This window comes from Podarcis bocagei (assembly GCF_964188305.1).
Source record: "Podarcis bocagei genome assembly, contig: HAP1_SCAFFOLD_138, whole genome shotgun sequence".
NCBI classification, from domain to species: Eukaryota; Metazoa; Chordata; class Lepidosauria; order Squamata; family Lacertidae; genus Podarcis; species Podarcis bocagei.
The window spans coordinates 18,120-45,421 of NW_027670305.1; the positions used below are offsets into that span (position 1 = coordinate 18,120).

At 46.5% G+C, this 27,302-nt stretch overlaps 2 protein-coding genes across 2 annotated transcripts; one reads left to right on the plus strand and one right to left on the minus strand.

The window, feature by feature from the left end:
• Nucleotides 1-9,718, minus strand: LOC308579527 (maestro heat-like repeat family member 5; the record flags this gene model as incomplete). Its single annotated transcript, XM_081214094.1, has 8 exons — nt 1-84; nt 767-886; nt 1,406-1,546; nt 3,760-3,870; nt 4,765-4,881; nt 7,131-7,220; nt 7,915-8,054; nt 9,523-9,718. 8 exons carry the CDS (start codon nt 9,716-9,718, stop codon nt 1-3), a joined length of 999 nt encoding a protein of 332 aa, XP_081070220.1.
• A 2,482-nt stretch (nt 9,719-12,200) lies between these two features.
• LOC308579531 (aquaporin-7-like) lies at nt 12,201-26,817 on the plus strand. Its single transcript, XM_081214098.1, has 7 exons — nt 12,201-12,298; nt 17,553-17,673; nt 20,099-20,225; nt 22,782-22,919; nt 23,203-23,321; nt 23,927-24,144; nt 26,312-26,817. The coding sequence occupies exons 2-7, from the start codon at nt 17,584-17,586 to the stop codon at nt 26,475-26,477; spliced, it is 858 nt and encodes a 285-aa protein (XP_081070224.1). The 5' UTR covers nt 12,201-12,298; nt 17,553-17,583; the 3' UTR covers nt 26,478-26,817.
• Nucleotides 26,818-27,302: the final 485 nt, after the last annotated feature.

A 27,302-nucleotide genomic window follows, 5' to 3' on the forward strand; every position in this document is an offset into this window, starting at 1 on the left:
TTACGTCATGCAGGTGACGGCGATGATGGCGTGGTACAGGACAGAAATAGAGAAAGATCCCAACGGCTCCTCTTCAATGATTTCCTGTTGTGGGGAAGCACACAGCACGTCAGAGACCTGGAGGCACCATCGCTGCCACCACCACTCCAAGCCCTGACCTGCGCTCTCTCTCCAGCCCAGCCCTCTGGACAGCACCTTTGCAGTTGGCAAGTGGGTCCTCCCAGGGGAGAAGAGTGGGCTTCCTGGATCTGGGAATCAGATCCATCTTTCACCTGGACAGAGCTCTACCTCAGAAGAAGGTAAGATCAGCCTTCTGGACCAGGCCAATAGCCCATCTAGTCCAGCATCCTGTTCTCACAGCGGTGAGAAACCAGGGAGCAGACCATGAGCCCAAGAGCCCTCTCCCCGCCTGTGGCTTCCAGCAACTGATGTTCAGAAACATTGCTTCCTTCCTCTGTGGAGGTAGAACATAGCAATCATGGCTAGGAGCCATGGACAGCCCTCTCCTCCTGGGACAACCTAGCCTCTTTTCCTTAGGCGCTGGTGACATCCTGCTGAGGTTGCCACAATGGAGGGCTGCCTTGCAAGAGGGTTTGGAAACTTGAGCTGGAGCAGAATGTGACCACCCAGAAATTGTTTGGGGCCAGATGCTCAGAACCTGCAACACCGACATTTTACCAGAGCTAGACCTACACAGCTATATATAAAAAAAAAACGCTCTGGAAAACCCCCCCAGGAGATTTCTTTTTCTTTTTTCTTTACTCACAATGATGCAGATGGTGAGCTCCACTTTGTGTGGGAAGATGACATGTCCCACATTCGTTTGAACAAGCGCCTCGGTTGTGAGAATGGCTGCTTTCATAAGGCTCTTTTTCAGAGCCTCGTCCTAAAAGGAGAAGGGATTTTATGAAATTGAGATTGAATCCAAATCACAAGGCAACATAAAGCCACACTGACCCTAACCCTAATTCTAATCCTTACCCTAACACGAACCCAACCCTAAAATTAACCCTAAGCCTAACCCAGAAATGGTCTTGTTAGAGAGTAAAATTCATGTTAAATTGCTGTTTTAGGGGTTGTTTTTAAAAGTCTGGAAGTGATTAATCCATTTTGCATTACTTTCTATGGGAAAGTGCTTCTTGGTTTTGGAACGCTTTGGTTTTAGAACGGACTTCCATAATGGATTAAGTTTGAGAACCAAGGTACCACTGTAATACCCCATTTGGTCCTACGTGTGGAGTCAGTATACACCCCAGTCTACAACCCTTCGGTGGATGAAGCCAGAGACCCTGCCCTAGGGCCCAGTCTGAAGGCATGTGGTGCAAGGACCTTGACGGAGCTCAGGAGGTCTGCTCAGTGCCGAGAGAACAAGCAACAGAAGTCCGTGGGAAAATGAGAGCCATACCTTCCTGGTGTTCTGGAATTGGAAGAGGAGCTCTGCCACAATGAGCTCGATGAAGCGCAGGAGGTCTTCAGGCCGCGCCCCAAGAGCCATCTGCCCGTAGCAAAGTATGATGGTGATACTGGCATTCCTCTCCCCTGTATTCTGGAGGGAAAGGGTGGGGAAAGTTAGTTTGGGGCAACACACTCCTGGGTTTCATTTTTCTTGCCTCCTTTGAACAAATCACAGTGAATATTATCCATCCTTTGGGGCGTTTGAAGTAACACTTGATGGACGTTAACTGAAAATGGAAGGAAAAGGTTCTGATCTCCTTCCAGCTGGGTTGGAGGAGAAGTGGAGAGTCGGGGGCACACGACCCCAAGGCCCCCTCAGGTTATGGAACTGTTAGATGTGCACGCAGTTACTATGCCTTTGTAACAATTTGCCTCATTTACAAATATATGGAGGTGAACACAGAGAGTGATACTCAACTATGCTTTGCTTCAAGTAGACCGGTTGAAATGAATGGGCCCAACTTAGTCATGTTCATTAAATTCAGTGGGTCTACTCTAAAACATAGTGGAATGTGGCCAGCAGGCACTCCCATAAGGCAGATGAACGCTTGCCCGAGAGCACCCCATTTTCAAAAGCTGGTTGCAGATGAAACCTCTCTCCTCTTTCTCTCTGCCTCTCCCAACCTGCCGACTGCCTTCTCTCTTGGGTTTTGCTCCCTGCCCTCAGTTGGAGAGGTGTCCCCTCTTCCAAACACTAAGAGGTTCTTCGTTCAAAACTTTCTGACAGTGGAACACTCTCCCTCAGGAGGTTGTGGACTCTCCTTCATCGAAGGCTGGAGGACCACCTGCCAGGGATGCTTGAGCTGAGATCCCTGCATTGCAGGGGGTTGGACTAGATGACCCTTGGGGTCCCTTCCAACTCTACAACTCTGTGATTCTATCTTCTATGGTAACCAGGAGACAACCCCCCACCCACCAAAATGAGCTTCCACTATTGAAGAAATGCCAGCCAAACATCCAACAACCAAGCTAAAAACATGAGTCAGTGCACTTTTGTATTGCTTGTACTTTGGGGATGACCAATGGTTTCTAACGAATCCGTTTGGCTGACTGACTGAGCAAAAGGATCAGATTAGATCTAGGATCTGGAGCCACAGAGACAGGACTGCTGGAGCCCACGTCAGAAGGATGGCTGAGACATACACCCAGAGGAAGTTTCTGGCCTTACATACTGAGAGCATTAGCAGATCTAATTCCTTTATTGGAGTGGTAAGGATCACATCCCTTGAAAAAGAGCATATTTTGAAATGGAGGAGGATTCATTCTCTTCCAACACAGGTCTGTTTTTCTAGATCAGGCATTCCCAAACTCGGCCCTCCAGATGTTTTGGGACTACAACTCCCATCCCTAGCTAACAGGACCAGTGGTCAGGGATGGTGGGAAGTGTAGTCCCAAAACATCTGGAGGGCTGAGTTTGGGGATGCCTGTTCTAGATAATAGGACCCAGAGGCTGTTTCGTATGCTTTGATGTGGATCTAAATAGCAGCTAAGGACCCAATAAATTGAGAGAAAAAGGGGAAAAAGAAATTTTAAAACAAATAATGGAGAATGAGAAGAGATTGGTTACGAGTCCTGAAGATAAAAAAACTAAAATGAATATTAAAGTGTTACAAGCACAATTTGCAATGACAATAAACAGAGAAGTAGAATGAAGATAAATAAGAAAGAAAAGAAGTTATTTTTATATGCAGTGACAGCAGCAAGAATACTGATGGCCCAGAAATGGAAACAGGAGGAGCTATCTACGATAGAAGAATGGAGAACTAAAATGATGGACTATGCAGAACTGGATAGAATGACTGGAAGGATCCGGAATCGACGAGACCAAAGATTTAAAGAAGATTGGGAAAAGTTTATCCAGTATATGCAAAAACTGAGTGATAATCAAATTACGTTTGTAAGTTTTAAGGAAGCTCTATGAGGGGAAATGATTAAAATGGCAGAAATGTGTTAAAAGTAATAAAGGGAAGGAATTGCAGACAAATTGAGGGAAGTCAAAAAGAGAAGTAAGATTTAATTAAGATGTATGGAGTGTATGAATTTGTTTTTTGTATTTGAAAACCAATAAAAATAATATATATATATAAAAAAACAGCAGCTAAGGACCCAATCTGCCAGGATCTTCTTAACCTGGTACCCTTCAGATATTGTTGTGCTACAACTCCCATCATGTCTAACCATTGGCCATGCTGTCTGGGGCTGATGGGAGTTCCAGTTCAAAACACACAGATTGGGAAGGGGCACCAGGTTGGGGATGGCTGAGCTACACTCTTGCAATGCTCCTTCCTCATTTGACACCCTTACCTCAGACATCTCAATCTTCCTTGCAATGACTGCATGGCCGAAATCACGCAGCGCCATCAGCATCTGATATAAATGGCAGTATGAAGCCACACCGACAGCCTCAGAAATTCCCTAGGGAGAATGATGCACGTGTTATAAGGAAAAAACTGCTCCTTTTCCCTTATGGGGTACCCAAGAGCCCATAGAGTCCTTTTGCAGGTTCTCTATCGGTAGGAGAAAATAACAGGCCAACCAGAGAATCTTGAGAAGCAAAGCAGCTAGTAAGCCTGATCTTTATGAACTGTTGCAACAGGGTGCTCACAACCACACGCAGGAAGCAGGAGGGACCCCATACAATGACACGCAAGACATTTTGAATTTGCCCACCCTGGAGCCCAAGACCCGCCCCCCCCCCCATATATCATACATACATCAGAGAAGGGGAGGTCCACAACAGAATCCTGTCTGACACAAAACCTGTTGGTGGGGTTACCTGGCTGCTAATGGGTTTACCTGGACAGCTTGGCTATTCTTTCGTGATGAAAACTACGGTACTTAATTCCGGAGTCCAGGTCACAGGCTTGCCCTATTCATATCTTAAAAGTGCCTTTAAGGCAGGATTTGTGAGCAAAGAGACAATGGGGAGGTTTTTCTCATTTCCTCCCTCCTTGCAGAGAAACATTTGAGGTCAGTTTGGGAGAGACAAAATGGTTTCAGGACTTTTCCCTGTACTGTTTCAGACATGCGGTTTATATACTTATTTATTTATTTATGTGTTTGCTTGGTACACTTATTTTATATCTCATAATTCTCATAACACACGTCAATCTGCACTTTCAGAAACAATGTTTGAAACAAAACATTGCTATCTTTCAAAATTTGCACAGGTAATTTTGTGATGCAGCCATCCAACCAATGTTTGAATAAATGTGCTCTATTAGTGGGATCTGCTGGCAAAAACGTGTACATTTGTCAAAACCGTGTAGCACTGCCTAGGACTTTATGGGAACACAGGAATTCACTCACCTCTCTGACTGTTTCCTCTTCAAGAGGCAACTTTAGAAGTAAGTGCAAGTATTGATGGACTGTATCTTTGTTCCTGGAATCCCGTAGTTTGAGTCCGTAGTATCTATAGAGGACAGTCTAAGGGGTGGGGAAGGTTTGGGTGAGTCACAGTGAGGAGACCCCACCAGTTACATAAACTGCTTTTCGAAAACCAAAGAATTTCAATTTTACCTTCTGAAAATGTCAGGTAATGCTAAATAATAATAATAATAATAATAATAATAATAATAATAATAATAATAATAATAGATTGCAAGTACTAGACAATTGTTTTAATGATTTGTATGCAATTTGACACACAGTTTACTTACCACACAAAACTAAATTATATTAATTTAACCACAGTATCTTCTGAAATGCTGCAACTCTTTAGTACCCCTCATTTGAGGAATTTGAAAGCTGAAGAGTTCAGCATGTCCTAATTGCTCTGCCTCCACAGCTGGAGGCAGGAATGCTTCTGAATACCAGTTGCTGGAAAGCACAGGAGGGGGAAGGCCTCTGTGTTCGAATTTTGCTTTCAAATTTCCCATGGGCATCTGACAGTAAGAGCTGTTTGCCAGTGGAATTTGCTGCCAAGGAGTGTGGTGGAGTCTCCTTCTTTGGAGGTCTTTAAGCAGAGGCTTGACAACCATATGTCAGGAGTGCTCTGATGGTGTTTCCTGCTTGGCAGAGGGTTGGACTCGATGGCCCTTGTGGTCTCTTCCAACTCTATGATTCTATGATTCTATCTGGTTGGCCACTGTGAGATCAGGATCCTGGACTGTGCAGGCTGCTGGTCTTACCCAGCAGGCTCCTCTTTCGTTCTTACGACACACTTTTGTCCTAGATAAACTGACCCTAGGTTCTTCCCGCTTTTTAAGAAAACTAGTACCTGCACCCGCAGCCTCTTATGGGTCTCCCCACCCACCCTGCGTGACTGAAATTGGGAGAGGGTGTTCTCTTTTCTGGCACCCCACCTACGCCACAGTGGGGCTACCTTTGAAGGTGACCCGGAAACTACAACTAATCCAGAACGCGGCAGCTAGACTGGTGACTGGGAGCGGCCGCAGAGACCACATAACACCGGTCTTGAAAGACCTACATTGGCTCCCAGTACGTTTCCGAGCACAATTCAAAGTGTTGGTGCTGACCTTTAAAGCCCTAAACGGCCTCGGTCCAGTATACCTGAAGGAGCGTCTCCACCTCCATCGTTCTACCCGGACACTGAGGTCCAGCGCCGAGGGCCTTCTGGCGGTTCCCTCACTGTGAGAAGCCAAGTTACAGGGAACCAGGCAGAGGGCCTTCTCGGTAGTGGCGCCCGCCCTGTGGAACGCCCTCCCACCAGATGTCAAAGAGAACAACAACTACCAGGCTTTTAGAAGACATCTGAAGGCAGCCCTGTTTCAGGAAGCTTTTAATGTTTGATGTATTATAGTATTTTAATATTCTTTTGGAAGCCGCCCAGAGTGGCTGGGGAAGCCCAGCCAGATGGGCGGGGTATAAATAAATTATTATTATTGTTGTTGTTGTTGTTGGTTGCCAAGACAGAGAGAAAACCTGAGCAGCAGGTTGCGTTCAGATGATCTCCTTGTATTCCCTGCGGGGACAGCCAGAAGAGGCAGAGTTGGTCAACTTGCTCAATGAGGGAGACTGCCAAACGCTCTGCCCCCTCTCTTTTCCCAAAGGGGGAAAGGGGGAGCCAACTGCTGTGGACCCTCGGGCTCAGAAGAAACCAGAGTTCTGTCTGCACCAGACATTAGAAGCCCCATGAATGATCTTGCTTCCCCCACAGAACCCTTGTTCAAAGCTCCTTAAAATATTAGTGTTAGATCAGGGTTTCCCAAACTTGGGTTTCCAGCTGTTTTTGGACTACAACGCCCATCACTCCTAGCTAGCAGGACCAGTGGTCAGGGACGATGGGAATTGCAGTTCAAAAACAGCTGGAGACCAGATTTTTACGGCCCTCTCTAGCTTGTCCCTCAGGGCCTGAGTGTGCTAAGCAGGAGTGGGGGGACGACCTCCCACGCTCCTTGAAGAAAATGTTTTGCTGGAAGTTCACCCTTCCCACAGGAGGTCATTCCAGGTGAATTGTGTTCATGTTCAAGCCAAATAACCAAAAGAGGGAAAGGTGGAGGTTTTGCTTGCTGACGCTTACTGAGGAAGCCTGCACTCTGATTGGCTTGGTAGTTCTGAGGGAGCTTTGCCTCTGAATGTTTTGTTCAGTGTCTCCCTGCTATGTACAAGGCCTGTGGTAAGAAAGGAAGTCAAACTTCTCTGTTCTTCTTTCCTCAGATTGTATGCTGCCCACCCCACCCCACCCGGTGTCATCTACGATACTCAGAACTTACCTTCTCAGGTCCTGGCTTAGAGGTCTTCTGCTGGCCAGGGACTGCTGCTCTCAGGGACAAGATAGTCGATTTTCTGTGGACACTGGAGGTCTGCTTTTAAAGTCGGAAAGAAAAGGGAATAAAATTAAGAAAAGTGTCGTGTTTTTTTTGTCTAGAGAACAGTTGCCATTTATTTGCCACTTGTCTTCTCTTTAAAAAATATGCATGCCTAGAAATAGACTAGACTAGAAATATCATAATTATCTGTCTATGCATTTCTAACAGTATAACCAAATCAGTAGTTTTTGATATAACTGCAAAAAACAACTCTGAAAATTTATTATTCCCAAAATCTTACTGGCTAGTGATTTGAGTCATGATTTTAAATTGATTTGATTTAAATCAACTCTCCCCTGCATCATAAAGGATGTGGGTGGTGCTGTGGGTAAAACCTCAGCGCCTAGGGCTTGCCGATTGCATGGTCGGTGGTTCGAATCCCTGTGGCGGGGTGAGCTCCCGTTGCTCGGTCCCAGCTCCTGCCCACCTAGCTGTTCGAAAGCACCCCTAAGTGCAAGTAGATAAATAGGGACTGCTTTCTAGCGGGAAGGTAAATGGCGTTTCCGTGTGCTGCGCTGGTGCTGCCTCGCCAGAGCAGCTTCGTCACGCTGGCCACGTGACCCGGAAGTGTCTCCGGACAGCGCTGGCCCCCGGCCTCTAGAGTGAGATGGGCGCGCAACCCCAGAGTCGGACACGACTGGCCCGTATGGACAGGGGTACCTTTACCTTTAGCCTGCATCACACGCACCTGGGGAGCTGGCTGGAGGTGTTTGAGGATGGTGTCCAAAATTTCCCGCTCATCCATCATCTCCAAAGTTTCCCTAAGCGATCTTCCTCTCAGCAGCTTCTTACTCGCCCACAAGTATCCAAATTTCTCATCTGAGAGTTCTTGAGAAAGAGAAAGAGAAAGAGAGAGGTGAGTATGTGAGGCAGACGAGAGGAAAGGTCAGTTCTTGGTCAGGGGGCTTCCAGTTGCTCCTTCCAGATGGGATTCAATGGCACATCAGCAGAGTCAAGTTGCTCGGTGGAAGCGATTTGCACAATGAACCTACTTCCCAGTGTGGTGTGGAGCCAGTGTGGTGTAGTGGTTAAGAGCGGTAGTCACGTAATCTGGGGAACCGGGTTCGCGTCTCCGCTCCTCCACATGCAGCTGCTGGGTGACCTTGGGCTAGTCACACTTTGAAGTCTCTCAGCCCCACTCACCTCACAGAGTGCTTGTTGTGGGGGAGGAAGGGAAAGGAGAATGTTAGCCGCTTTGAGACTCCTTAAAGGGAGGGAAAGGCGGGATATCAAATCCAAACTCTTCTTCCCGCTCCCCAACAGGCTCCAAATTGGACATTTTTCGTGGTGGGAAAAGTGACAGGGAAACTAGAATGGAAAGCGGGAGCTTGCATTTTCTTGATGTGACATTGTCTCATCTCCCTGCGAATGAATTGGGATGAGCGCTCACTCGCTGACCTCATTCAACATCCCCACAAACTTTGGCAAACGGATCCGGACGAAGGTTCAGGAAGCAGGTCGTGGGGAAGGGGCCACAGAACTGCCGCATCAGCTCAGTTCCTCGGACCGGCAATGGCAGCCCCAAAGGGTGGCCGCACCATGTCATCTCTGCATGCTTCAAATGGCACCACCTGGTGTCTACCATACTGGGGTAAACTTTCAGGGGAGGGGTCTTTCTGGGGTGGCTGAGGGTCATTTCCAGCCTTCATCAGGGACCTCTTAATGAAAGAGCTCCCCACGGCTCCTAGTACTACTTTGTCGTTGCTCTTCACTGTAAACTCTGTAAAATCCAGAATTACAAGACACTTCCCACATGTGTGTACGTTCCATGCACCCTGGACTTCTGCTAGCACAATTGGGCTTCCCCCACCCTCTCTTCTCCCCATATGCCCCCAAGCACCCCCTAATTGGCTCAGGGGTAGGCAGGCGAACCCCCAGAACAAAACATGCAGGGGGGAAAGAGCGGGTAGGTTGTCCCACCAGGAAAGCAGAAATGTCTGAGCAAATGTGGCAATCTGCTTAGCGCTGTGTTGAATGTGTCCCCTTTTACCAAACTGGGAAAAATGGTTTCTGGAAAGTGCAGATAGCAGATGCATGGCATAACTGAGAAGGGATCATAGAACTGTAGCGTTTGAAGGGACCTGCGGGGTCACCTAGTCCAACTCCCAGCAATGCAGAACAGAACAGGGGCAGCCACCTGGAAGTCCCTGCTCCATGTTACACGCCTCTTAAAAAGGAGGGGTGGGGTGGGTGGGACTTGCGCCCAGAGATCAAGGAAACCAAGAGAGACCCTGGCCTCGGATGATGCAGGCCTTGCCAAGGGGAACCCAAAGGGGATCTGGGTCTGCCTACTCACCTGGGAACACTGGCCCAGAATCCTCAGGGCTCTTCTTTTTCCCCAGGTACAAGTACTGCTGCTGCCTGGAGTCCTGTCTGCTGCTGACTTGGTGAACAGTGCAGGTCTGACGCTGGACCAGGTCTGGGAAGGCTACCGAAGGGGTCTGAGATTTCCTCCTGGCCTCCGCAGGTGACTGGGAAGGTTTCACCAGCATGGGCAAGAGCTGGGAGGTTCTCTGGCTAGCCGGGTCGTGGGTGGCACTTTGTTGCAGACTAGATGACGGGGCCTCCACCTTGTCCCGCTGCCCCTGGTTGCTCTCCTGGATGTTTTCATTACTTTCCTGGTCCTTCTTTTTCAGGCCCCGGAGCTTATTCAGGAAGGAGGTCATCCTGCAAGAGACGAAATGGCCCCCTGGTTGGTTTGCTCATTGGGAACCCCTTTGGACTCCCCTTCCTTTCACCACTTGAGAGGCAGCAAGCAATCCCTCCCTATTGCTGCACGCCAACCCAATCTCCGTGGTGCGAGAGTCCACGGGTTCCAGGCATTCACCCAGGGTTTGTGTTTACTTTTGGGATTGAGGGGCAGCGGAGACGGTGATCTCTTGAGGATCTATGGTTTATTTACACATCTATGCAACCTGAGCCTATGATGGAGGGGTTCACACCATTGACACCCCAAGAGGGTCTTGCGTCTCCCGTAGTTGCAGAGTGTCAGGCTGGAGCAGCAAGAAGAAGGTGATTGGGTTGGTGTGCAACAAGGGGTAGGAATTGCTTGCTGCAACTCAAGTGGTGAAAGGAAAGGCACTTTGCATATGTTCAGAGGCCTCCTTGCCTTCATTAGTTCTCCTGTCCTAAGACTGAGATTCTTTAGGGCTGAAAACACGTTCTGGGGCTAAGCGACGGCAACTCCTGGAGCAAATTGAATCCAAACTTTATGGAATCTTACTATCATGATGGGCTGTTATTTGGCCAACCCCACAATTTATTTTATTCTTTTAGGGAATAAAATACACCACCCTTCGTCAAAAAAAGGAACGTATCCGGGGCAGTTCAATAACAATCCGTCAGAATGAAGGTGAGCAACCAGAGGCAGCCAGTTTGAATGCGCAGGAGTTATTTTACCTGATATTCTCCTTCGCCTCTTTGTGATCTGTAATCTTCAGGGGGCAAAAGGAAATAAAAACTCTCTGATAATGTGGCTCCTCCTCACCAGCGTTGCTAGGGGCCCCCAAGCCCCTGGAGACATGAGGTCACAGCATTATTTATGGCAACATCAGGCGTGCAATGATGTCAGTGGAAAGGAGACCTCTTGCTCACCTGGCCTGGGACAATGGGCCAGGTGTGTGCAGGTGTGGCCTTGCAGTTTCACTGCGGTCCCCCTGGGTTTTGCTGAATCCAAAAGCCATGTGAGATTTTTTGGCCAAGCAGGTCAAGGCAATATCATTATTATATTTATTAAAGTAAAATAAATTCATCAGATTTCTATGACACCCTTCATCCGAGGGTCATATGCCTGTTTCACCTCCGCACTCTAAGTTATGGGTGGCCTTCCTCTCTTGCCAGCATTCTATATAGGGATGAAAAATGCCTGGCTTGAATTTATTATTAGAATGATCACATATTTATTTTCCTGACGGGGACTCAAGGCAGCTCACGGATGAAGATAAGGCAAGCTAAAAATATTGGGGCCAGGTGGGAAAATCAACAATTAAAAAGCAATTAAACACTGGTTGAATTACAACTGTGTGTTGTTGCTGTTGTTTAGTCGTTTAGTCATGTCTTACTCTTCATGACCCCTACGCACCAGAGCACGCCAGGCACTCCTGTCTTCCACTGCCTCCCGCAGTTTGGGCAAACTAATGCTGGTAGCTTCGAGAACACTGTCCAACCATCTGGTCCTCTGCGTCCCCTTCTCCTTGTGCCCGCCATCTTTCCCAATTTCAGGGTCTTTTCCAGGGAGTCTTGTCTTCTCATGAGGTGGCCAAAGTCTTGGAGCCTCAGCTTCAGGATCTGTCCTTCCAGTGAGCACTCAGGGCTGATTTCCTTCAGAATGGAGAGGTTGGATCTTCTTGCAGTCCATGGGACTCTCAAGAGTCTCTCTCCTCCAACACCAGAATTCAAAAGCATCAATTCTTCGGCGATCAGCCTTCTTTATGGTCCAGCTCTCACTTCCATACATCACTACTGGAAAAACCATAGCTTTAACTATACAGTGGTACCTCGGGTTAAGTACTTAATTTGTTCTGGAGGTCCGTTCTTAACCTGAAACTGTTCTTAACCTGAAGCACCACTTTAGCTAATGGGGCCTCCTGCTGCCGCCACGCTGCTGGAGCACGATTTCGGTTCTCATCCTGAAGCAAAGTTCTTAACTCAAGGAACTATTTCTGGGTTGGCAGAGTCTGTAACCTGAAGCGTCTGTAACCCGAGGTACCACTGTATGGACCTTTGTCGGCAAGGTGATGTCTCTGCTTTTTCAGATGCTGTCTAGGTTTGTCATTGCTTTTCTCCCAAGAAGCAGGCGTCTTGTAATTTTGTGACTGCTGTCAGCATCTGCCATGATCATGGAGCCCAAGAAAATAATATCTCTCACTGCCTCCATTTAGGCCCTTCTGTAGGGGGAGGAATGGAGAGCAGGCACTACGGCTCCCAGAAGGCAATGGGAGAGCTGGCTCCACCTCCTCCTCCTTGCTTTCTCCCCCCGCCCATTCCGAGTCCTCCCCATTGGCCGGCTCCTCCGACAACACTTTGCTTGCGCCGTATCTGGGCAAAGCCCAGGCCCCATCAGCCAATCGGAGGTCAGAGTCAGGCGTGCGGGGCGTGGCAGGTCGGATGCTGGGAGTGGCGGTTGTTTCAAGATGGCGGTTGTGGCTGCTCATTGGGCTGTGTCTTTACCTCAGGAGGGACTCGAGGTCGCGGGGTGGCGAGAGGAGAAGGAATAGCAGGGGGCGGAAATGATCTCTTTCAGCTTCTGCCTTCTGGAAGAAGGTCCAGGGTTATAAAGACCAGGACTAGCCGCCTGAGAAACAGTTTCTAGCCAAATGCGATTTGGGTTTTAAATGCAGTGTAAGGAGTTTCTGTGGGAGTATATTGTATTTAATTATGGGGTATCAGAGTTTTTAGGGGGCTAACCAGGCTGGGATAGCTGGGATAACAGGCTTGTTGGTTTCTGAATGTCTGGTGTAGATTTCTTCAATTTCGTTGTTCTGTATGGGACAATGACAATAAAGATTATCGTATCATATCGTATCGTAATTTGACGGCGGGCCGGTGATAAAACGATGGCAAAGGCTGCCGTGTTTCCTGAGCATGTGCAGAGAGCCGCCTCCATTGCCTCAGGAAAGACGCCCCGCCGAGTGCAGAGCCAGGCCCGGGGGTTACGGGGGAAGCCCCCACTCCCGGGGACCTTGGCCTGCCAGCCTCGCTCTCTCTCTCGCCCCTTGCCCTACTCTGCAGGGCTGTTGTGAGGGGCCGGGGAGCGTCGCTTAAGATGAGTGAATGGATTTTAGTTCATGAACGATGTGAGCGTGAAGATATCAAAGGGAGAACAACAGCATATTGTATATACTGTTACGATATGAGAGCAGCGCAGCTGCAAACTGCAAACTGGTAGCTTGTTTACATCACATGATGTGACTAGCTGTGGGAAAGAATTTTCCCAGAAGTTCACAGGCTTGAAAACATATGGTAGCAGACGGAGGTCGATGGATCGTAAACGTATACATGAATCACAGAGGAAGGGAGTAGTGTACTGTATAAGGAACAGTATATGAAAGTAATTGCATAAACATGTGCTGTTTTGTTTTCCATGTAATCATTATCTGCATATGCTGTTCCTTACTGTCATCCTCATATACTTTCTTCTTTCCCAAGATTCATGTATATATAACCTGCTGTTGATTTCTGTTTGGTACTAATAGGCTCACATCTTTTTTGAACTAATTTGCATACATAGGTCTTCGGCTGATGTATTTAAACTAAATCTTTCCAACTAGATTTTAGTCTCTGTTTGGTTGGCCCCCTCTGGCCATGGGAGCAGAGCAAGAGCCTTCCTTTCAGCATCTAGAAGAGATGGGGTGCAGAGAACCACTTCTTGGAACGACTTTGGAGCAACGGGTTAAAATGAGATTGAGTGTCTGTTTGTAACTTTGGAAAGAGGGCTAGAAGTAAAAGAGTTCAAATGATAACTTAGGGATACAACTGTTTCAGGTCCTTTAGGGGGGCTGGAAAAATCATGGCATGCTTTTAGGCACTACCATCTCATTTTCACAGGTTCACAGCCAGCCTTTAGGTGCTCCTCCTAGAGCTAGAGAAATGGTTTAAAGCTGCCATTTAGCGTCATTTGATCTCTAGCTGCTCATATTTACATGTTTATTTACTTGCACTTAACCTTCTCTTCCATCATGGAGCCCAAAGTAGCGTGCATGCATCTGTGGTTCTCAGGCAGTCTCCCACCCAGCACTAGCCAGACCTAGACCTGCTCAGCTTCCAATAGGTCATGGCATCATGTTCCTTCTGGCCGTACCCTGGGAGTAGATCAAACAGTGAATAATTTCATTGTACGCACTGACTTCCTGACAAATTAGATGCGGGCTTTTGAGTTTCATTTGCCTGTCTGGCCAACTCCCAATTGACCCTTCCTTACTCAGAGGTATCAGAGAATAGAAGGCAGAGTATGTTGGCCTACTTTGACCTGATTTTATATTCTGTTTTTACTTAAAAAAAATATTGTCATGGATAATTTTAACAAGATAACACAGCTGACAGCAAGTCCAACGTGCTTTCTGCTCCCATTATATATATACTTTATTTACATTACAGTGGTACCCCGCAAGACGAACGCCTCGCAAGACGGAAAACCCGCTAGACGAAAGGGTTTTCCATTTTGGAGGCGCTTCGCAAAACGAATTTCCCTATGGGCATGCTTCGCAAGAAGTCCTCCGCTGTCCCGGGGTTTTTTAAAATGCTGGGGGTGGGAAGAAAAGCCCTTGTCCCCCCCCCAGCCTTCAGAAGAGGTCGGGGGACAGACTGTCCCCGGACCTGGTCTGAAGGCGGTTTCCATAGGAACACATTAATTGATTTTCAATGCATTCCTATGGGAAACCGTGCATCGCAAGACGAAAAACTCGCAAGACGAAGAGACTTGCAGAACGAATTAATTTCGTCTTGCGAGGCACCACTGTATATTTGCTGATTTATGATCCGGCAAACCTTCACTGAAGATGAACCAAGAAACTGTTAATGGATTGAATTTACTATTGGATTACAATTGTAAATGGAATGTAACAGGGACTTTACAAGAACTTTAGAATCTACCTATGGAGTTCTTCAAACGAAAGACTGTGTAAAATACTGTGAGGTTTTGTGGCACTGTCTCCTATGGAGAGCATTAATTTGGATTTATAATTCCTTTGGTGAGACATCAGCTTGTTAAAAATGATGGGAAGATTAAAGAACAAAGAGCTGAATGTCAGCCCTACGCCATGGCCTGATGGCAGTATACTTTTGGCTCAGATAAACAAGATGGCGATGGTTCTGACGCAGTTTGGAAAAACAGCTCTTCAAGGGAGACAACCCGCAAGAAGGACAATGGATTATAACAGGAAAGGGATTACAAAGGAAAAATAATTTACACAGAAAACTACAGGTGTTAAATCCCTCTTGCAAGTTAACGGAGAAGGATTTTTTGAAATCATTACACCAGTGGCTGCAAAAACAGAAGAAGAAGAAGAGTTTGGATTTGATATCCCGCCTTTCAAACCCTTTAAGGAGTCTCAAAGCAGCTAACATTCTCCTTTCCCTTCCTCCCCCACAACAAACACTCTGTGAGGTGTGTGGGGCTGAGAGACTTCAAAGAAGTGTGACTGGCCCAAGGTCACCCAGCAGCTGCATGTGGAGGAGCGGAGACGCGAACCCGGTTCCCCAGATTACGAGACTACCGCTCTTAACCACTACACCACACTGGCTGAGAAGAAAGGATCAAGATCGGAATTGGTGTATTTGGATTATATATGAGATTCTGTGCAGGATTTAGGAATAATGATCTCTGGATGATCAGAACATGGGAAGTCACCCAATTTGTTTAATTCGGAATGTATAATTGGCTTTATAAATTGTATTATGATTTGGCATGATTTGATATTGTAATAATGTGGCTCATAGGTAAAAGGTAAAGGTACCCCTGCCCGTACGGGCCAGTCGTGTCCGACTGTAGGGTTGTGCGCCCATCTTACTTAAGAGGCCGGGGGCCAGCGCTGTCTGGAGACACTTCCGGGTCACGTGGCCAGCGTGATGAAGCTGCTCTGGCGAGCCAGCACCAGCGCAGCACACGGAAATGCCGTTTACCTTCCCGCTATAAAGTGGTACCTATTTATCTACTTGCACTTAGGGGTGCTTTCGAACTGCTAGGTGGGCAGGAGCTGGGACCGAAAGACGGGAGCTCACCCCGCCGCGGGGATTCGAACCGCCGACCATACGATCGGCAAGTCCTAGGTACTGAGGTTTTACCCACAGCTCCACCTGTGGCTCATATTGGTTATTAATGAAAAATTAATTAAAATATATATTTAAAATAAAATAAAATGTTCTATTTGGAGCTGTATAGCTGAGTCCAGGGTGTCGTACATTGTTCTGGGCAAAGGTGGTTGGGATTCCAGGGTAAATATTAGGCTCAACATCATTTTCTGGCATTGCAAGTTTTTGCACGCAGTGATCTCTAGGATAAGCCAGTCATGTGTTGCACTGGTACCTATAGCACTGTGTTTAGGGGTAAACTACAGTTCCCATGATTTGGGGGGGAGAGTCATGTGCTGTAATGTTACAGCATGTCCACAGCCATTGACAACAACCAAAATGAATAGTTTCTGGTGAATTTTCCTTAAATCGTCTTGTCTCAATTTTATTTTTAGGGTTTATCATTGCAATGGTGAGCTAGATACTGCAGTTTTTGGTTGTGGTGACCTGCTATTAATTATAATTAGTTAAAGTTGTTTCTATATGTAACAACAGCAGCTAAGATTCTGTATGCGCAGAAATGGAAGGAAAAAGAAGTTCCAAAGAATGGATAAGTAAGATAATGGACTATGCAGAACTGGCAAAATTATCAGAAAAATTAAGAGAATCTAATGATGAGTGTTTTGTGGCCTTTTTCACATTATAGTACGCTGAACTCGTGAGCAGGATTTTAGCTATGAGCAGCAGAAGTAATTAGATTATAATATTGTGATTATGATTTGACAGATAGAAGAAGGGATTGAGCAGGAGAGAAACAACTCCATGGAAAACAGGGTAGGAAGTCGACAAAAAATAAGAGAAAAGACAACATTGTCTTTTGGCTATACAGTGGACGCTCGGGTTGCGAACGTGATCTGTGCAAGATGCACGTTCGCAACCTGCAGCGTTCGCAACCCACGGCTGCGTGGGTTGCAATTCGCCACTTCTGTGCATACGCAAAGTGTGATTTAGCGCTTCCGATTTTCGGCGGTCCGTAACCTGCGAAAACGCAACCTGAAGCATCTGTAACCCGAGGTATGACTGTATATGTTTAAAATATTGAAACAATAAAATATAATTTTAAAAATAGTTATAACCGCTCGAGCTACTGGGCAGGTAACCTCAATGGCTTGTAAAAAGAACCCAGCTTTGGCAGAGGCCACTGTGACTTCAGAGCCAGCCCATAATAGACCTTCCAGCAGATGGAACCTGGGCTCTGTTCCGGCACCTCAGACGTCGAAGAGGTCAGCTCAAGCCCTGCTGTTTCAGAGGACTGGCAACTAATCTCAGGGCTGTGGGTTTTTGCCCCACATCCAGCAAAAGTTTTCTGCACTGAATGAGCCTCGTGGTTCCTTCCAACTCTACAATTTTATGCAAGAAGGAAGGAAGGAAGGAAGGGTGGAGAGAACAGATTGCAGATCTGGCTGCTGCTTAATTGCCTTGTTACCCTTTAACCAGGCATCAGTCAGGGCTGTCAGGTGGAGACAGGCTGCGAAGGGGAGGACAGTGACTCGCTTCAGAGTGTGCCACCAGGAGTTATGACATCTGCCTTCCCAACAGGGACTGAATCGCTTGCCTGTCGGCGACCAAGATGCTGAAGAAAGTCATCAGCTGGCTGACAATCCGAAATGAAACCATCCGGCAGGGGCTGGCAGAGGCTCTGTCCACCTTCATCCTGATGGTGAGCAGGTCAGGGGTGGAGGGTGCAGGGGTCATTCGAGGAGGGGGAGAGGGTGGCAAAGGCTGGGGCATGCACCCCCCCCTTCTTGTTCCTGAAAAGGTGATGTGTGTGGGTGAGGAAAGAGACAGGAAGGGGACCCAGTCTGCATCAGAAGCAGAATTCACCAAGTTTGCAAAACATTAGCGGAACCAAAACAGGCACCCCTCAAAATGTGCACATATCTAAATTTTGAGATACTATTCTCCAATCTGTCAGTGTGTGTGCAAAAATGCATCTGTTAGGTCTGATCCTGCCTCGGGGCTCTTCTGAACACTGCAGTGTTGTGTGTGCCAACTATATCTTTAAAGCACATTCAAAGAACATTCCCCTCCGCTCAAAGAATTCTGGATACAGTGGTACCTTGGGTTAAAAACTTAATTTGTTCTGGAGGTCCGTCCTTAACCTGAAACTGTTCTTAACCTGAAGCACCACTTTAGTTAATAGGGCCTCCTGCTGCCGCTGCCACGCGATTTCTGTTCTCATCCTGAAGCAAAGTTCTTAACCCAAGGTACTATTTCTGGGTTAGCGGAGTCTATAACCTGAAGCATCTGTAACCCGAGGTACCGCTGTACTGTAGTTTGTTAAAGGTTGCTGAGAACTGTCACTTTGTGAGGGGCAAACTACAGGGCCCAGAATTCTTTGAGGGAAAGGATAGGCTTCAAAGGTGCTTTAAAGGCATACAGAGTCGGCAACGGTCATCTCCACCCCTTGTTCTGGACACGAAGGATCAATGTCTCCCACACACAGGCTGTGACTCGCCGACCTGAGCACTGCTCATTAACCATGTTTAGTGATCCACCTGAAGATCAGCAAACCTTTCATATGCTAAACAGTATATTTGGAATAGCAAACAACAACCCGACTCAAAGATGATATTATGGGAGAAAACGGGGGAGGACATTTTGTACTGAACTTCAATTTGCATTAGGTATCTGGTTGTATTAACTGGTTATGGATTGGAACCCATTGTTTCATGATTTGGAGGAAGCATCTGACAAAAGCACCATTACACCCAACTTAATGAGGAACATTTCTTCAAGAACAGCTCATGCAATGCTATTTTTATTTTTTTAAGCATCTAACTGGCTAAAAATATCGTATTATTATTCCAAGGGCTGTTTAATCCATTACCACCACTGTTAAATTCAGTATTAGACACTTGGGGATTAGGCAGGGTTAGTGGCATTAGAATCTGGAAGGAAAATAATATGCTTTTGACCTGGGAGCCCAGTCTTCACATCCCCACTCAGCCCCGAAGCTCATTGGGTGACGTCAGGCCAGTCTCTCAGCCTTACGGGAGTGTTGTGGGGATGAGGAGGAGAACTATGTAGACGGCCTTGAGGTCCTTGGAAGAAAGGGTGGTCTGTAAATGTCATACATTGATGTCAGCCTGGACAGCTCAGTGGGTTAGAGCTCTTCTTTGGCAATCCCTCATAGCCAAGTAAGATTGTTTCCCATGTTAATGGAGTGTGCAGAACTGGAGAAAATGGCAGGAAGGATTCGAAACCTGTGGGACCAGAGATTTACAGAAGATTGGAAGAGGTATATGAATTATTTGAAGAGCAACTGCAATCAACAAATTACACTAGTAGGTCTAAAAGAAGTTTTGTAAGGAGAAATAGACGAAGTGTTACAAAGTAGAAAAAGATAGAGAAATTGGTTATGAGTTTGAAATGTAATAGGGAAAATAAGAAATGCATACTAAGTGATTAGACTGGAGAATTTTCAGACAGGACTGATGGAAGTCAAAAAAATTGAATAAGATGTAAAAGTATGTTTAATTATTGTTTAAAATGATATGTTAAAAAACACACACACACACACACACACACATATATATATATATATATATATATATGTCTTCCATGATTCCATGAACACGGTTTTAACAGTGAGTCCGTAAGTGACTGTGGAGGCCAATTCTGGATCCACACGTCCTTCCATAGTGGGGACATTGGTTTCTGGGCAGGAGTTGATCACAGTGAGAGTTTGCCTAGCATGTCTTCCTCTTAGCACGTTTCTCCCTTTCATCCTGAGTTTGAGCGTCTTCAAAGCCTCATGACACCTTTGGTAAAGGCTGTTCTCCAACTGGAGCACAGGCCAGTGTTTCCCAGTTATCAGTGCCTATACTACATTTTTAAAGATTTGCTTTGAGAGTGTCTTTAAACCTCTTTTGTTGACGACCGTTATTTCACTTTCCATTCTTAAATTGTGAATAGAGTAGTTGCTTTGGAAGACGATAATCAGGCATCAGTACAACTTGACCAGTCCAATGAAGTTGAAGCTGAAAAATCATCGCTTCAACACTGGTGATCTTTGCACCGGTGATGTTGTCCTGCTACCATGACGATGGATACCTTGACACTTCTTCCCCCTTCCCCCACAGGTTATTGGACAGGGCTCTGTTGCCCAGGTGGTAATAGGAAAGAATAGCTTTGGGGACTTTCTGAGCATCAATCTGGGATTTGGATTCGGTGTCATGTTGGGAATTCACGTAGCTGGTGGACTCTCAGGTGAGTCTGGTAGATAATGTGCCTGGAAGATCTCCCTTTTAATATCAACTGTGCAGTTTCAATCCGTTTAGATCTGGGCATAAATTGCTTTAATCCACCCCTTGCTAGTTTCTAAAAGGTTGATTACTATATTATCTTAGTGCTTCTCCTTCTTTCCTTTTGCTGTTCCAGAGAGGTTCTGTGTTTCATAACATTTTCTACCGGGATGGTTTTACTGCAGGCTTCCCCAACCTGGTACCCTTCAGAGGTTTTAGACTACAAAACCTAGCCCAGGAGAAAGCAGATAGAGAAACGTTTTTTGGGGTTTTTGTTTTTTATTCAAAATTATAACAAGACATATTATCCAAAAACATATTATCCTTGTCCCCCCCATTTTTCCTCCCTCCCCCTCCCACACAAATTCCCATTCATCCTTAAAGTCACAGTTATCCTTGTCCCATAGCTTATATGTCAGTTTTACCAGTTCTGCATAGTCCATCAATTTTTCTTGCCATGATTCTTTAGTTGGGGTTTCTTCAGTCTTCCATCCTTGTGCTACCAGAACTCTCGCGGTCGTTGTCGCATACATGAAGATGTTTTTCAACTTTTTTGGCAGGTCTTTCCCTACAATCCCCAACAAAAATGCCTCGGGTTTTTTAACAAATGTTAAATGGAAAATTTTCTTCAATTCGTTGTATATCATTTCCCAAATTTTTTTAATTACCTTACAATCCCACCACATATGATAAAATGTCCCCTCCTTTTCCTTACACTTCCAACATATATTTGAACTAGTTCTGTACATTTTCCCTAACTGCACTGGTGTTGTGTACCATCTGTACATCATCTTCATGTAATTCTCCTTCAATAGGGAACAATCTGTAAATTTTAAGTCAGTTTTCCATAATTTAACCCAATCTTCCATCATAACGTTGTGACCTACATCTTGTGCCCATTTAATCATAACTGATTTTACCTCTTCGAGAAAAGTTTTTACCCCTCTTTCATGGCGCTAGAACTCATGGACATTCAAGGAAGCTTGTTTGGGACAGATAAAGGAAAGTGTGGAACTCTCTCCTGCAGGAGGCAGTGACGGCCACCAACATAGATGGCTCCAAGAGAGAGCATTAGACAAGTTCATGAGGACAAGAGGGCAATCGATGGCTATGTTGCAGGAATGTATGTATAGGTTGGGGGGGGTTGCCCCTCCAGCAGATATCAGGCACGTGCAGCCCACTACCAAAACCAGCACAATCACTTTTGTGACTTTTGTGATTTGTCCCCACAAAACACTTCATCACAGTTTCTTCCCATCTATACAAAGGGCCTCTGCTGCACAATACCAAAGGTAAAAATTCCCTGATAAATGTGTCTCTGAACTGGCTCACAGGGAAAACTACGTATCTGAAGAAGTGTGCATGCACACGAAAGCTTATACCAAGAACTAACTTAGTTGGTCTTTAAGGTGCTACAGGAAGGAATTTTTTTATTTTGACTATGGCAGACCAACACGGCTACCTATCTGTAAAGGGAAAACTTCAGAAATTCATATAGACATGTGAGCTCAGCTACTCAGCCTGAGTGATAATTCCTGGCCTCCTAATACCTGAGTGCCAGACAGGTAGCCATTCCAGAAATAACAAACCCAGATGAAGACAAAAGGGTGTGATTAACTTGGCTGGGAAACAGGGAAATGTAAATATCTCTTTTGTTACACTTGATGGGTGTTTGGTGGAGGGCAAGGAGAACCACGGGGCAGGGTCCAGGATGCTCAGATTACTGCCACCAGACCTTCCCTTTCATGATGTAACCATGATGTATGAGTGATGTAGTTTTGGGGGGGTGTAACATGGGGATTAGTAGCTAATAAAAGTTTGGGGAAAAGAAACCGGATGTAGACGATGTCATGATGTCACGTTATGTCGTGGTTGTCATTGGGCACCCATCATCTGGGCACAAGCTTGAGGAAAGCTGTTTTCATCTTTGTGTTACATCCCTGTTTTATACGGATTTCTGTAAAGGATCTGGAGAACTTCCACACACCGGAGATCTAGAAACGTACAGATTCAGCCTTGACGCAACCTTGAGGTTATCTCTACACTCACAGAACCACGGTTCTCAGGATTAAGAAGGAGATCCCAACACCCATTCCATGATGCGTAGAACAACTTCCATCTTCCATAATCTGGGGGCCACCTTGCTGAGACTTGCCTCCAGCAGCTGAGGGGGTGGAATAGAAGTGCGGAACTGGCTTGTTTTGCTTTTTTATTGTTTTATTTTTTATTGAAAATGTTCAGCATACAATACCATCAAAAACAAACTAATCTAAATGAAAAGGAAAACAGCCAAAAAAGAGAAAGTGCCCCTTTTGCTTTCCCATCACTTAGCATTTCCCTATGTTGTGTTTTTAGCAAACGCTCTCAGAATTGGTCTTCGTTGTGGTTTTGTCTTTGCAAAGATTGCCCTTCTAAGAATTGGCAAGGTGGAGGGGTGGCTTGCAAATGCTGTAATTGCTACTATTACTACTATTATCATCATTTACTCTCGCATTCCTGCCATTTCTTTTGCCCCTGGAAGGTGCTCACATGAACGCAGCAATTACATTTGCAAACTGTGTCGTGGGGAATCTGCCATGGTACAAGCTTCCGGTGTATGTGATTGGCCAGTTCGTGGGATCCTTCTTGGCTTCTGCTACGACGTTTTCACTGTATTATGGTATGCTACTTCCCTTGACCCCCAACCCCGCACAAAGCCACTAGAATAGCTGGGGAGGAAGAAGAACTACCTGATTTTTTGGTTGTTTCAGTGACACACGAACACCCTTCTCTCTCATAAACACACACACACACACACACACATACACACACACACACACACACACACACACACATTGTGGGTCCGTGCAAGGGCAGAGTGGTTTGATCAAAAAGCCCACTTGTAGCCTCTCCAACTTGTGCTTTTGCTGTTGAACTGTGTAATCTGGTTGCTTCCCTTTCAGAGGCCCTGATGGATTATACCGGGGGGGCCCTGAGCGTTGGAGGACCCACTGGCACGGCAAACATCTTTGCCACCTATCCGTCTCCATACATGTCGACTTTGGGCGGATTTATAAATGAGGTTGGTGCACCAGGATTGACTTTATTTATTTAGTTCATTAAAGTTATATACTTCTTGTTATATACTTAAAAAAACAACCCCAAAGTGGTTTGCTAAAAGAATTAAACAGTAGGATTAATAGGGAAAGCAGTTAAAACACAACTATTTCATAGGGAGTCATTCTATGGCTTCTAGATAATAGACACGGAGAGCTTTGACCACACTGAAATGCCAAGATAATAATTGTCCTCATACGGGTATGTCTGTACCCAATCAGTCTTCAGAATGCAGGGGGTTAAGACAGGGTCGGCCCAGCCATGAGGCAAGGTGAGGTGACTGCCTCAGGCGTCAGGATCCACTGGGGCAGCGGATCCTGATGTCAATTTTTCTTCCTGCCTTCTTCCTTCACCACTTCTTCCCTGGCAGGGAAGGGGGATGCCATTTTGGTGTCTGCCTCGGGTGGGTTAAGAGGTAAGCAAGCAAGGGGAAGGGATTGTAATGACTGTTCCCCATTGGTCCCCACACCGGACTTTCCGCCACCTTGTTTTGGAGTGGCCTCTTCTGCCTCTGGGCTGCCATCTTTTATTTCATCCTTCCATCCTTCATTCCTGGCCTCATCCCCGCAGTTCATCACTACAGCTGTGCTATTGATTGGAATCCTCGCCATCAACGACCTGAAGAATGCGGGTGCTCTTCCAGGCACCCATGCCTTGAGTGTTGGGCTGCTGGTTGCGGTCATCGGCATGTCCTTGGGGATGAACACAGGCTACGCCATTAACCCTTCCAGAGACTTGCCACCAAGGATCTTCACAGCCGTTGCTGGATGGGGGCTGGAGGTCTTCAAGTGAGTTCCTTTTCTCTACCACAGAATCATAGGAGTGTGAAGCAACCCTGAGCGTCATCTAATCCACCCCCCTGCAATGTAGGAATCTCAACTAAAGCATCCAGGACAGGTGGCCAGCCAACCTCTGCTTGAAACCTCCAAGGAAGGAGAGTTCACCACCTTACGAGGGAGTTTGTTCTACTACTGAACAGCTCTTACTGTCAGAAAGTTCTTCCTAAGTTTTCATTGGAATCTCCTTCCTTGTAACTTGAAGTCACTGGTTCATGTCTTACGCTCCAGAGCAGGAGAAACCAAGATAGGTCCATCTTCCCTGTGACAGCCCTTTTGAAGATAGCTATCATATCTCCTCCCAGTCTCCTTTCCCAGGTTAAACGTACCCAGTACCCAGTTCCTTCAACTATTCCTCACAAGGCTTGGTTTCCAGACCCTTGATGATCTTCCACACACATTCCAGCTTGTCAATATCCACCTTAAATTGTGGTGCCCAGAACTGGACAAAGTACTCCAGGTGTGGTCTGACCAAGGCAGAATAGAGTGGTCCTCTTCCTGTGATCGGGACACTATACTTCTGTTGATGCAGCCTAGAATAGCATTAGCCTTCTTTGCTGCTGCATCACCATTGACTCATGTTAAGCTTGTGATCTGCTAAGACCCCTAGATCTTGTTCACATGTGCTACTCACAAGGCAGGTGTCTCCTAGGTGAATATTGCCAATCCCCACAGTTTCTGCTCCCCTTATTTGCATGGATTGATTAAATTTGATTACTGAACATTTTATTATTATTATTCCTGGTTTGCTCTGCCCATCAGGTGCAGGGTGGGCAACAACCACTTACAGTGGTACCTCAGGTTAAGTACTTAATTCGTTCCAGAGGTCCGTACTTAACCTGAAACTGTTCTTAACCTGAAGACCACTTTAGCTAATGGGGCCTCCTCCTCCCGCCGCGCTGCCGTAGCACGATTTCTGTTCTCATCCTGAAGCAAAGTTCTTAACCTGAAGCACTATTTCTGGCTCAGGGGAGTCTGTAACCTGAAGCGTATGTAACCTGAAGCGTATGTAACCCGAGGTACCACTGTATTTAAATATAGATTAATTGAAACAAATTGGTTGATAGCTCTTGTGGATACGAAGGAAGGTCTGAACCTCCTCGCCCAACGTTAGGCGAAATTTGAGAAGTTAGGTCATGCATTGAGCTATCACATTTGTTAAGGACTGGAGTAAGAGTACAAAAGGTGCTTTTGATGTGCACTCTACCTCCTCTCCAAGGAATTCAAGGTGGTGTACCTAGGATTTCCCCCTTTTAAAAGTACAAAATGAGAGTATAAAAAAGCTATGGGTGGAAACAGGTCTCCTGAACTTGATGCAATGCTTGGAAGCAGGATGGGCCAATAAACTGAATCTGAATCCTGTTTTGTGTAATTGGGGATGCAGACTGGGAGGCTGCCAGTTCTGGATGGGGTTGCACTCCCCCCCCCCAAAGGAGCAACATGGGCGTACAACTGGATTCAACACTGTCAGCAGAGGCTCAGGTGGTCTTGATGGCAAGGAGCACTCTCCCGTCCCCCTAGCTCAGCTGGAACCCCTTTGGGACAGCTATGCCTTGGCCACTGCGCTCCATGCTCTGGTAACTTCCAGACTGGATTGCTGCAACACTTTAGTTGGGGCTGCCCTTGAAGACAGCTCAGCCATGGGAGTTGCACTCCAACCACCTCTAGAGGGGCAACCCTTGCGTTAAAGGAAGGCTGATTTGTGATGGACGTAATTGAGGGGCGGTACAGGCAAGTGATGGTCCTGTTCAAGGATGGGGATGAAACGGACAGAAACAATTTTGTGTGGGTCTGATAGATGCATGATTACACCCACACACACACTGCTCCTGACTTGGAAGAGGCCCCAGTATGGGGCAGAACGGGCTTATGAGTGCTCCACTGACACCCATGGGGGTCAGGAAGGGAACCTCTGCTCAAAATGGTTGTCACCTGTAGCCACCATCCAGCAACAAGAGGGACACAGCTTGCCCATCCCTGGACCAGATTCTTTTGAATACTGACACCAGGTCTACAAAGAACCAGTGGTGCTGTCAAAGAAGCAGCTGAGCTCAATTTCTGCTCTTGGCTTCTCCTAGAACCGCATAAAACCAGCTTTTCTCTCTTCCCCACCCCCCAGCGCATCAAATAATTGGTGGTGGGTCCCAGTGGTCGCACCAATGTTGGGAAGCCTCCTTGGAATTTTCATCTACAACATCTTCGTTGACTTTCACAATCGCCCTCGGCTGGATGGGAGCAGGAAGCCAGACTGCGAGGGCGACGAGAGCGTCGAGCAGCGACTGTGAAATCTGGACTCCCGTCAACCGGAAGCTGAATTTGGGACTTGGGACAGATCCATAGCAGAAAGCTGTCTGCTGTGGCCACAGTGCCCAAGAGCGTGCAAGCAGATATCAATCTATGTTCTTCGCTAATAAACAGAGGACACTTTTTAAGGGGATAAATAAGGGAAGGCTGGAAGGTGTAAGTTCCTGCCTGCCCTGTGCTCTTCTCACTCAGCTGCTGCCAGTGAGCGGCATGTCAGTGCTCATGTAAGAGCCTTGCAAAAATCCCTTTAGGCAGGGGTGCTCAAGGGGTGTGCTGTGAGACGCTGCCCTTGAAAAATACACCATCATTTCAGTACTTTCAGTTATTATAGACTGGTTGACCCAACTTTTTCCTTGTAGACAGAAGTAGCCCCAACCACCCTCCGCCGGTGCACTCAATTAGACAGGTGCAATTTGTGAACTATGTGCAACAATTGTGGAAAGATGCAGGAGAATTTCTAGGCTTGGCTATGACATACAATCAGGCGTAAGACTCCTGGCTGCATCTGCCTGCTCTCCGGCTTAAGGAGAAGCACTGCTGTAAGACACAGAAACACCCTCTTCCTGTCACTACCATTTAACTCTTCAAACAAATTCAAATTCTTCAAAACCTGGGAGGTTGCAAGCTCTCCTTCCTTGGAGGGCCCTGTGTCATGGATGCTTTAATTGAGATTCCTGTAGTGTAGGGGGTTGGACTAGATGACCCGTGGCTCCCTTCCAACTCTACAATTCTGATTGTACGCAAATCTCATCCCAAGGCAGTTTGGGATGGTGTTCTGGATGCCGTCTGCATGGCCAAAGGTCAGG